The following is a 12,237-nucleotide window of genomic DNA, read 5'->3' on the forward strand; positions in this document are numbered from 1 at the left end:
AAAAAATAAAAGACATCTGGTGCTTAAAAGTCTAGAAGAGTCATACTTTTTCTGTAAATACCAATTATAATCACTATATTTCTTTACAGTCTAGTAAAAAAAAAAAACAAAACCAAAAGAAAGAAGGAAATAAAGAAGGAAAGAAAGAGAGAGAACCTTTGGGCAAAAAGTATATGCATATTGTTATTCTTCCATATATTCAAGGTGACTTTGAAAGGGAAAGAGTATTAACGTAATCTTTACTCTAGACATGACAATATTAGAAAACTTAAGGGTTTTTTAAAGCCATTATATGTCATTTTAAAAATTACCATAAAGTCTTTATTTCAGTATGCTGACATATAAATGAAAAATTATTTACATTTAATAACTGTACTACTCAGTACTCTGAACATTGTGCAACTTCCATTTTCTGCTCTATTTGTACTTTGTAACTTTGATCATGGTTATCTCAGGCTGAATCATCAGCACACTTAAGAAACATGTGAAACATTTCCTGGAACTGTTATTTATGAATAAAGCCAAAAAGAAATAAAAATTAAAGAAAAAAACCCCCACAAAAGCCCACACCCTGGATCAAAAATAATGACGAAAATATCAGAACTACAGACACAAAACCCCCCCAGATACATAAATATACTAAACGCTTAAATAAATAGACAAGTGAATAAATAAGGGGGGGAGGAGGGGGAGTTTAATTTTTCATAAATACCAAAAGGGGAATGTCTTCATTAATGTTTTCATTTTGGTTAGGAGCATGGTTTCCAAGTAAATTTTCTTGCTCACATTGATTTTGAATTTTTTTGGAGCTTTTGAATGAAGCTAAACTGCAAGATGTCTTCTATGAGTGCATCTGATGTACTCCAACCACTAGTGAGCATTCAGTCTATTGGACCAGACTAGAAATGGCCTGAAAACATCCTTCTTTAAAATTTTTAATGCAGATTCCAAATCCTTAGTACCAACTGTTTTGCACAGACATGTTCCTATCAGTCTGTGTGACTTGGTAATGTACATCCAGCCTGCATTGACTCCTATGTGATTATCATCTTTGGAAGTTGAATTGCTCATCTGTTTAAAAGTAACATTCAATTTATGGTAACCAAATGATTATATTTGTTTTTTGATTGGGGTAATACATTTACTGAGTGAGTCAAACTGGTTTGTGTTACATCTATGGTCAAAAGAAACTGTACCCTGAATCTTGCTATTGAGCTTTCCCAGTTCTTAAAGTACTTCCAGTATATAAGAAATACTTCAGCTTGATAGAGATGGGATTAAGTAACAGCAGGAATATACAGGACTTCCTATTTAGCTTCATATTTTTATTCCTTTACAAAGAGCTTTTCTTGTGCTTCTTTTGAATGTGAAGAGAGCTCAGTTTTTTTAGGGAAAATACAAAAATGTTTGCTAACTGGAAATGGGAAAGATCTGTTTTGTTTTTGATTTTTTTTTAATTATTATTATTTTTGGTAAATATAGCAGTCAATTTACTCCTATTTAACAGCTAATATATGCTTGTGACCATATTCCTGTTTCTTTTTACGTTGTGACAGCTGCATGTGGAGGAAACCTGACAGGCCCAGCAGGAGTTATTTTATCACCAAACTATCCACAGCCTTATCCTCCTGGGAAAGAATGTGACTGGAGAATAAAAGTAAACCCTGACTTTGTCATTGCCTTGATATTCAAAAGGTACCATTTCTAGATGAATGCCTCTGTTTAACAGGATTTTAAATGTCACATCTGAAAATGGCGTTATTTTTCACTTCTTAAAGCTTCTAATTATATTCTCTGGCTAAGTCCTGGAACATATATCTAATATGTGCTATAGCATTGCTTCTAAATACCGTAAAAGAAAATAATACAATTATATGGCACTTTTGATATTGAATATATTCCTAAGCAACAAAACTTTCTGTGACCTATGAAATAAAAATCTTTGAAAAGCAATGTCAATTTGTAGAAATGCTTGATTTATGTTGTACCTTATAGTGGAGATTTGAACTGTAGTGGAAACTCTGTAACTCAGTTCTTAAAAGTTTTTACACATATGGGCTAAATACACTTTGCTTGGAGTGCACAGATCAGAAAAAAAAAAGGTCTACTTAGACAAGAGATAAAAGACATCTAGATAATGTTGTCTCATAATTTTAAAAAGGTTTTATTTATTCAACTTCACATTATCAACCTATATTTGCTGCACAGATTTTTAACACAAATTGAAATTCAGGTATATAGTCATATTTATGCGTTCAATTTATTATTTCTATTTCAATCTGACCTATATAATCATCTTGCCTGCTATATCTATGGATGCAAATGCAAATTTTTTTCTTTTTTTTTAGTTCTCTGTCCTAAGTGTGATTTTTAAGCTGAGAATGGTAACATTGCTGTTGACTTCAGTGGGATGATGATCAGTTCTGATTCTTTTAGGAAAAGATGATGGCATGTTCAGAATTTTGTTGTATAATATTTGCACCTTTTTTTTTAAAAAGACCCACCAAAACAAACAAAAAAAAAACAGTTTCTTTCGTTGACTGACTGCAATGTGTTTTCTAATAAGATATTAATATACAAGAAATTAAAGACTGAAAGCCTAAGGTACTTGAAATTATATAATCAAGCATATGATAATTCTATTCTTCAGGTATTTGATCAAATAGCATTAAGGGATGAGAATAGTTCTCCACTAATTACACTTTTGAAAATGTCACGATAGGTGTGGTAAGCAGCATATTTCTGTGGACACCCTAAATAATCAGCTCAAATGCTCCATTTCAAGTAAGACGAAAGAAACTTACAGTTACTCAGCATTCAGGTTTGTTTGTGAATTCTATTTTAAGGAATACAAGCATGAGCAATATAATGGAATTTGCAGTTTATGCTCTACTTCCAGTACATGTGATTCTATAATTCTATGAATATTCTTGGAAACTCATCCATCTTCTGACTGATGGTGATATAGACCCTTTTAAGGTGTAGATTGTGGGACTGTTAATCTTGTAAATATTTTCAGAAAACTGCAAAAAAAAAAAAAGGAAAACTGGAAATTACAAATTAAGAAGGAGAGGAAAACCAACACTATTATCTGTATACATATGGGTGTCAAACAGAAAAAATGGAATACTTTTACTACTTTTCTTTTTTAAGAAAAACTGTATTTTTAGTATAGATGGACCATAAGAATAATATGGATTCATATTTAATGAAAAAGTGTGCAAATACATGCTGGTAACTTTGTAATAGAGAAGTAAATTGAGATAGTTTTACAAATATATTTAATGTTAGAACACACATAGCTTAATACACTAACACAAACCCTCTCTGATTTATGTGAAATGCCAGTGCTGAAATAACTCCATCTCTGCAATCCTTTCAATAACTTCCTTGATTTTTAGACTAGAATAGAATAGAATAGTTCAGTTGGAAGGGACCTACAATGATCATCTAGTCCCACTGCCTGACCACTTCAGGGCTGACCAGGAGTTAAAGCATGTTGTTAAGGGCATTGTCCAAAAGCCTTTTAAACACTGACAGGCCTGGGGGATCGACCACCTCTCTAGGAAGCCTGTTCTAGTGTTTGACCACCCTCTCGGTAAAGAAATGCTTACTAATGTCAAGTCTAAACCACCCCTGGCGCAGCTTTGAACTATTCCCACACATCCCATCACTGTATCCCAGGGAGAAGAGCTCAGCACCTCCTTCTCCACTTCCCCTCCTCAGGAAGCTGTAGAGAGCAATGAGGTCACCCCTCAGCCTCCTTTTCTCCACACTAGACAAACCCAGAGTCCTTAGCCACTCCTCATAGGACATGCCTTCCAGCCCTTTCACCAGCTTTGTTGCCCTCCTCTGGATGCATTCAAGGACCTTCACATACTTCTTACATTGTGGGGCCCAGAACTGCACACAGTACTCCAGATGGGGCCACACCAATGCGGAATACAGTGGGATAATCACCTCTTTTGACTGGCTGGTTATGCTGTGTTTGATGCACCCCAGGATGCAGTTTGCCCTCTTGGCTTCCAGGGCACACTGCTGACTTGTATTGAGCCTGCTGTGGACCAGCACCCCCAGATCCACTGCCTTGCCTTCATCCACTAGGCAGGTGACCTTATTGTAAAAGGATATCAAATTAGTTAAACAGGATTTTCCCTTTGTGAACCCATGTTGACTGTGCCTGAGGATTGCATTATTCTTTAAATGCCTTTCAACAGTACCCAGTATAATCTTCTCCATATTTTTTCCAGGAACTGAGGTTAGACTAATAGGTCTGTAGTTCCTTGAGTCTTCCCTCACGCCCTTTTTGTAGATTGGAATAACATTGTTTAGCTTCCAGTCAGCAGGGACCTCCTCAGACTCCCAAGACCTTTGGTAGATGATCAAGACATCTGACATCTGCAAAATCTACTTTCTTAACGTACCATTTTCTGTTCATTTTATCTAAATTTTTTCATTCTTAGGCAGTATGCTACAGCTAAGACCTGTACTATTCTCAAGGAACTGGCTTTGAGAAGACGGCAGTGCCTGAATAGGATGAGAATGTGGGCTGAGAATAGAGAGATGCAATATATTTTGTCAAATGTGTTGGCTACAGAAAGATTGAAAACCATTGTCCTGTACTATTTGCTTTTCCTTGTTTTTGGTCTGTAGACTGCTATTTCTTTCAACTCACCTAACTCTGAACTAAAAACTATCTGTCTTAGCGAAAGTTTCAAAACATTTTTCTGGCTTCTCTTACCTCTTGAAAATAAGGCATGAAATATTGTTCATTATATGAAGCCATTTCCATTTGACATTACTTAGGAAAATTTTTTCTGCTGATTTCTTAGATAAAGATATTGTTCCTTTTGTCTTACATGATTTGGAAAAGTTTGTGTCTAATGGTACTAACTGATGTAATAGAAAGAAAAACAGCTGACCACCACACTTGCAAAAAAACCCAAATATTTATTTATTTTGTTTTGCAAAAATAATTAGAAAGAAAAAAGTCCACTCACTTGACTGAGTCCTTGCCTGCTTTTTTTTAATGTAGTTTTACTTATATTTTCAGTGTTCCCAGTATATACTTTTATCTAGCTCTGTATAAATTTATTGTATAAATGCCTGTGTTTTTATCTTTACACTGTCTCAGAACTCATCTCAATTAAATTCCTCTGAAAGACATTCCATTCATATTGTCACCATAGTTGTGTTGTATAAACATATAAATGTCATCAAATATGGCATAGAATAGATGGTTTAGTGAGAATAATAATTCACTTTATCATAATCCTCTGATATAACTTGTGTATGAATAAAGGCAAGTTCCAGGATAGTGGTCTGTCCATATGAAAGCATCTTGTTTCTAAAATGGTGAATTTAGGTTTGTAATGGGTGGATTTAATATCATCCAGCTTAGCCAACTAAAGCATTCCTGTGGTCACTGGTAAGAGGCAGGCTTTCTGCAGCAGGTGATTCATTCCAACTTGAGCAGGTGTTTAAGATAGGTGGGAGGATATGCTGCCTTTTCATTGACTGTAGGCAGAGCCTGATAGTAGATCTTTTGGAAAGCTGAAGGTGTAAAAATCAATGGTAAAGAGAACTTCATTGAAAGTTAGTAAATTTTCACTGCGAATCATATTTAAAAAGACTTATTTCTGGAGAAGAAAAGGTGTTAGGCAGAAGATTGGCAGCCACAGTCACAGTAGCATTTAACTCATGAAAAAGGAATGAAGACTTAATTATCTTTTTGCTTTATTTTCAGTTTCAATATGGAACCCAGTTATGATTTTCTACATATTTATGAAGGGGAAGATTCCAACAGTCCTCTAATTGGCAGTTTTCAAGGCTCACAGGCTCCTGAAAGAATAGAGAGCAGTGGTAACAGTCTGTTTCTGGCTTTTCGCAGTGATGCTTCTGTTGGAATGTCGGGATTTGCCATTGACTATAAAGGTACTGTTCTCACCATAATCTATGGAATCATAAAGGGAAAGAAATGCTATTTAGTATTTATTGAGACTCAAATCTGTTTACTTCTAGATGTACTCATACTGAACTGCCAAATACCTCGTTCCATCGATATAGGTTTTAAAAACTGTAAATGTGTGGAGGAACACAGAAATCCTCTTTCATGAAATCTCTTTCACATTACTTACGCACATTTTCATCTTCCAGAAGAAAAAGTAGATATAGATGATGCACATCAAAAGTAGCATTTGGAAAAGAGTTGTAGAATAATGGAATTGTCTTACCCTATTAGAATACTTGACTGCGGCTGCTTCCATGCTGATACATACCAATACATTTTCCTTTCCACTTTATTGTTGAATCTACATATACATTTTTGAATAATTACTGCAGGACAATATTTGCATTTTTTGGGGGGTACCTATTACTAGCCAGAGAATGGGTTACGCCGGCTGTTTATTAAAGACATACACTCACTTTAAATGCTGTTTTCTTTTCTGGTCACAGATGCCATCTCTGGCTTGATTGTCATCTCTGCTGAGATTTATCAAGCTGTTTTTCATCAACAGAGGTGCTGCCTCAGCTTCTTATTCTTGACAATGGAAGCAAACCGCATTAATGTACATGTCAAAAATGAAGGAACAAAAATATCTAAAGAATATAGAAATAACATAGCAATAAAAAAGAAGGAAGTTAACAAGAACTATTAAATCATTTTTATATTTAGTCTTCATCTTTCATCCAGCATCGTGCGTTATTCTCCATGTTGTCAACGTTTTTCTTCCCAAAGTAATTGTCATATTGCCATAGATGAAATGATGGTCTGTTTGTTTCTATCTGAACTTGAAACAACATACAAATAAAATGGGAAAACAATTTGTTCCAGGAAGTCTTGTTGGCCTGCAAGGAAAGAAAATGACAAATTGAGCAGAAGATAAAGAGATAAAGATGACCGTTGAAAATGTGCATACACATTTTCACTGTGTGCGTGTTTTCTGTTCTCAGCATAGTCTGATATGTGTGCCTCTATGTAACTGGAAGTTAAATGAAATAATAAGAAAATAAAAATATAACATATAAGAGCAGAACAGTATATTTTTAAAAGTTATTATATTCAATGGACAGTATTTTTGTGCCTAATAATTCAATATTTTTATTAAGCACATTATTTAATATTTTATGTAAAATTTATTACTTTACATTTCTGATTATGGACATCCAGTTTTGCTTTCTGATAATATTCCTTGAGTATTTCATTAAAGTATGTGCTTTATTAGCATTTAGTAAGGGAAGGAGGCATGCTATAAACTTTGACTATGAATTTGACTCTGGAATTTTTTAATAAAAAATCTTTGCCTCGTATAATGAACTTTGTTTATATTAGGTGCATCCTTCCCTCCTAAACAGTTCACATATTTAGCAAAATACTGTTTATAGAAGTAATATTACACAATATTTTCATAGATTTTTAAAAGGATTAAATTTTGTTTAAGCCTTTTATAGGAAAAAGTATTACATAGTTCCCAACAGTATAGTAATACTAATATTTTGTTTTCATTTATTTGGTTATAAAGAATGTTCTATGCCTAAATGCTTCCTATTTGAAGATCATCTTAATCATATTCTCGAAACAAAGTAATTTTTAATATGAATTATTTTTCCCATCCCTTTTCTTCGTATTTTAACTTGCCAAAGATGACGCATGAAATCCTACTCGTGTTAAAATCAATGTCTATACTCAGGTTGACCTAAGATTTTGTACCTATTAACTTATGCAAGAAAATAACTCTTATGCTTATTTTGTCAGCCTTCAAGCTCAAGTTGTTGTTAGATCTTCTTAACTATGAAACATAAAGGGATAGTACATTTTTAATATTTAAATTATTCCATAGTATCGCAGCTTTCTAACCAGAATCTATTGAGTGTGAGCATGATACTTGGTTAAAAAACATAATAGTGTTAAGTGGTGAGTTCTAGAAATGGTAGTTTTTCTTCTACACTACTGAACTTCATTGGTGTCATTCAGCTTTTGAAGAGTTCAACTAACAGAAGGTAGGAAGAAAATGCTGTTAGTTAGATTCTCTCAATATAATTTCCTTGGCCAGATAACCAATCTAATGCAAACATCCACGATCTTGTAGTAAGCATACAGAAACAAAAAAAGTATTTTAATAGGTTGTTGAAAAATGTAACCTGACGGAAAAAAACACTGATAATTGTTTAATTTTATTTTTTTAATTGACAGCGTATATAGATTTACTTTAATTCATTTTAACAGAAAAGCCACGGGAAGCTTGTTTTGATCCTGGAAACATCATGAATGGGACAAGAATTGGAACAGACTTTAAGCTTGGTTCAACTATTACTTACCAGTGTGATTCTGGATATAAGATTATCGATCCTTCAACTATAACATGTGTAATTGGTGCAGATGGAAAGCCAGCATGGAACAGAGCATTGCCATCTTGTAATGGTATGTACTGTTTTCTTACCATTTCCCTTGTCCCTCCCAGTGAATTCAGAGTTTCTCAGTCCCTGAGGCTATTTATACTATTTCTACGCATATAGTTTGTATTTAAAAAAATCTGAAGTTAAAATATAAAAATTATGATGATATGAGTTTTGGACTATAGCTTAGTCATTAATGCATTGTTTTAACTATTTCAAAATATGTTTAAATTCTGAAATCAACATATATTCTTATGTTCATAAGAATGATTACAGTGTAATATGTAAGTTTCCATGGTTTCCCCTTTACATCGGTTTTAGTGGAAGGCTTTGTGATCTGTATGAGAATCCATATAAAATACACTAAATACTAATTATGAAGTATTACTGGCCTATCCATTGTTTCTTTTTATTCTCTTTGTATTGTCTGTTGCCAATTTATTGTTTCTTAGACTGCAAGTAGGGGCAGTCCTTTCAACAAAATGGAGCTTCAATACACGAGTGATTTATGATAACAGGGATTTATCTGTGCTCCCACACAGTCTCAAGATGTATTTTTTTCAGGTATTACCTTCCTAGTGGCAGCAATTTAGAACTGCCTTTTAAAAGGATGTAGCAACTTAGACAATGCATATACTATTTGAATTGTGCTCAGAGCAAAGACTGGGGACTGGAAATAGGTTAAGTTGTTAGACGTCAGTTGTTAGACGATTTCTAGGCATGATTCTGGTCCAGACCTTCTAGCACTCTTTAGAATTTATTAGTCACAGTGTGGGAGTAAGCATGGGACACAGGCTGTTCCTAGTAGGCCACCCGCATATGTTTCTGAAAGTGAGAGTAGCAGTACTAGTACTAGCACTGTTACAGGTATTTGCTGTGGCCAATCATGCTGTTTCATCTCAAGGCCATAGAATAGGCTCTTGTAGTGTTTAGTGTCCAGTGTAGCAGTAGCCTAAGTTGCTGTCTATACTCCTAAAGAAAAAAGGCAAGGGAAGCTGATGCAGTGGGTTGCTGATTATCCATAGTGCTTAATTGCTACTTCTCTCCATGACGTAAACTATGAAAACACCACTCTGCTAGACTTCAGTACAAGTTGCACATTATTTCAGGCATTTTGGATTGTAATCCCTGCCCTGATGCACACACACAAACACACAAAATAAGAATTGTAGAATCATAGAATCATTTAGGTTTGAAAAGACCCTTAAGATCATCAAGTCCAACCATTAACCTAACACTAGCAATTCCACCACTAAACCATGTCCCTAAGTGCCACGTCTACCCTTCTCTTAAATACCTCCAGGGATGGAGACTCAACCACTTCCCTGGGCAGCCTGTTCCAATGCTTGATAACCCTTTCAGTGAAGAAATTTTTCCTAATATCCAATCTAAACTTCCCCTGGCGGAACTTGAGGCCATTTCCTCTTGTCCTGTCACTCGTTACTAGGGAGAAGAGACTGACCCCCACCTCGCTACAACCTCCTTTCAGGTAGTAGAGAGCAATAAGGTCTCCCCTCAGCCTCCTCTTCTCCAGACTAAACAACCCCAGCTCCCTCAGCCGCTCCTCATAAGACTTGTTCTCTAGACCCTTCACCAACTTTGTTGCCCTTCTCTGGACACGCTCTGGTACCTCAATGTCCTTCTTGTAGTGAGGGGCCCAAAACGGAACACAGTACTCGAGGTGCGGCCTCACCAGTGCCGAGTACAGGGGCACTGTCACCTCCCTAGTCCTGCTGGCCATACTATTCTTAATACAAGCCAGGATGCCATTGGCCCTCTTGGCCACCTGGGCACACTGCTGGCTCATGTTCAGGCGGCTGTCAACCAACACCCCCAGGTCCTTTTCTGCCAGGCAGCTCTCCAGCCACTCCTCCCCCAGCCTGTAGCGTTGCATGGGGTTGTTGTGACCCAGGTGCCGGACCTGGCACTTAGCTTTGTTGAACCTCATACAGTTGGCCCCGACCCAACGATCCAGCCTGTCCAGGTCCCTCTGCAGGGCCTTCCTACCCTCCAGCAGATCGACACTTCCACCCAACTTGGTGTCATCTGCAAACTTACTGAGGGTGCACTCAATCCCGTCGTCGAGATCATTGACAAAGATATTGAACAGTACCGGCCCTAACACTGAGCCCTGGGGAACACCACTTGTGACCGGCTGCCAACTGGATTTGACTCCATTCACCACCACTCTCTGGGCTCGGCCGTCCAGCCAGTTTTTAACCCAGTGCAGAGTGCACCCATCCAAGCTGTGAGCAGCCAGTTTCTCCAGGAGAATGCTATGGGAGACAGTGTCAAAGACTTTACTAAAGTCCAGGTAGACAACATGTGCAGCCTTCCCCTCATCCACTAAGCAGGTCACCTTGTCATAGACGGAGACCAGGTTAGTGAAGCAGGACCTCCCTTTCATAAACCCATGCTGGCTGAGCCTGATCCCCCGGTTGTCCCACACGTGCCGTGTAATGGCACTCAGGATGATCTGTTCCATGACCTTCCCTGGCACCGAGGTCAGGCTGACAGGCCTGTAGTTCCCCGGATCCTCCTTCCAACCCTTCTTGTAGAGGGGCATCACATTTTCTAACTTCCAGTCATCTGGGACCTCCCCGATTGACCAGGACTGCTGATAAATGATGGAGAGTGGCTTGGCAAGCTCCTCTGCCAGCTCCCTCAGTATCCTTGGGTGGATAAGAGAGCGATAGTTGTAGAGAGGGATAGAGTTAACTAGAGCGATAGAGATAACTGAGACCTCTAGTTGTAGAGAGCGATAACGTCTCCCCTGAGCCTCCTTTTCTCCAGACTAAACAACCCCAGTTCCCTCAGCCACTCCTCACAGACTTGTTCTCCAGGCCCTTCACCATCTTCATTGCTCTTCTTTGGATGTGCTGCAGCACCTCAGTATCTTTCTTGTAGTGAGGGGCTCAAAACTGAGCACAGTATTCGAGGTGCGGTCTCACCACTGCAAATATATGCCTATACATACACACACAGAGACACACACACACATTTTTAGTTTTATATATATACACACACACATGCACACATACATACGCACACACGTATGTATACATCATTTAAACTCATCTTTTCAGAGAAAGCAGGGCAGAACATCCACAGAATTGTGGATTATGCCAATTTAAGGAAAGGTATGGAGATTGTAGAACCACTCTGTAAAGAAAACCAGTAGTTTACCAATGAAACAGAGAACCCAGAATAATGCAGAAGTATGCAACATCTATTTTCAAGCCTTTCAGATTAAAACAGGTCAATAGCTGCATGCTAAACAGATTTGCCCACAAAAAATGAAATTACTCTAGACACTTTTTTATTATTTATAATATTATTGTTATATACCTATCATTATTATATATACTTCTTGTTGTTGTTGTTGTTATTATTATTATTATTGTTGTTTTTGTTTTGGTTTTTGTTTTGTTCCTGGCATTGTTGTTATCATTATTATTCATATGAATCACAAGGTATTAAAGTATCAATTTGTGCAGATTTTAATTTAATACCTGGAAGTGTGGCCTTGAGAGCACAGACAGGTCTTAATTGTCCTGACCAGCTTCAGCTGGGATCTCCACTTAACCCCTGCCCAAAGTCCCAGGAGATCTATTTAAACTCACCCCTGGGCCTTTACTCCCTGCCTGATTTATGTTATATGTACTTGTTTCAAGTTCTGTTTCTGACCCTGCCTCCTGGATGTTTCTCAAACCTACACTGTAATTGGCTTATCTCCTGGATGGACCCCTGTACATATGTCATCACTGAAGCTGGCAGGGACCTCTGGAGATCACCTATTCCAACCTCTTTGCTCAAGCAGGGTCACATAGAACAGATTGC

General features: G+C 37.1%; 1 protein-coding gene across 2 annotated transcripts in view; it reads left to right on the plus strand.

Annotated features, from left to right (window-relative positions):
- The window catches only part of CSMD1 (CUB and Sushi multiple domains 1), a 1,270,279-nt gene that overhangs the window by 1,043,915 nt on the left and 214,127 nt on the right, over positions 1–12,237 (plus strand). For both annotated transcript variants that reach the window (XM_087775441.1, XM_087775442.1), the window contains exons 28-30: positions 1,557–1,695; positions 5,747–5,934; positions 8,228–8,422. In XM_087775441.1, the coding sequence (XP_087631567.1) occupies positions 1,557–1,695; positions 5,747–5,934; positions 8,228–8,422 (522 nt within the window). The remainder of the gene's footprint in view (positions 1–1,556; positions 1,696–5,746; positions 5,935–8,227; positions 8,423–12,237) is intronic.

This window comes from Nipponia nippon, unplaced genomic scaffold (genome assembly GCF_047370975.1).
Source record: "Nipponia nippon isolate SJK-2023a ecotype South Korea unplaced genomic scaffold, ASM4737097v1 scaffold_4, whole genome shotgun sequence".
Classification (NCBI taxonomy): Eukaryota; Metazoa; Chordata; class Aves; order Pelecaniformes; family Threskiornithidae; genus Nipponia; species Nipponia nippon.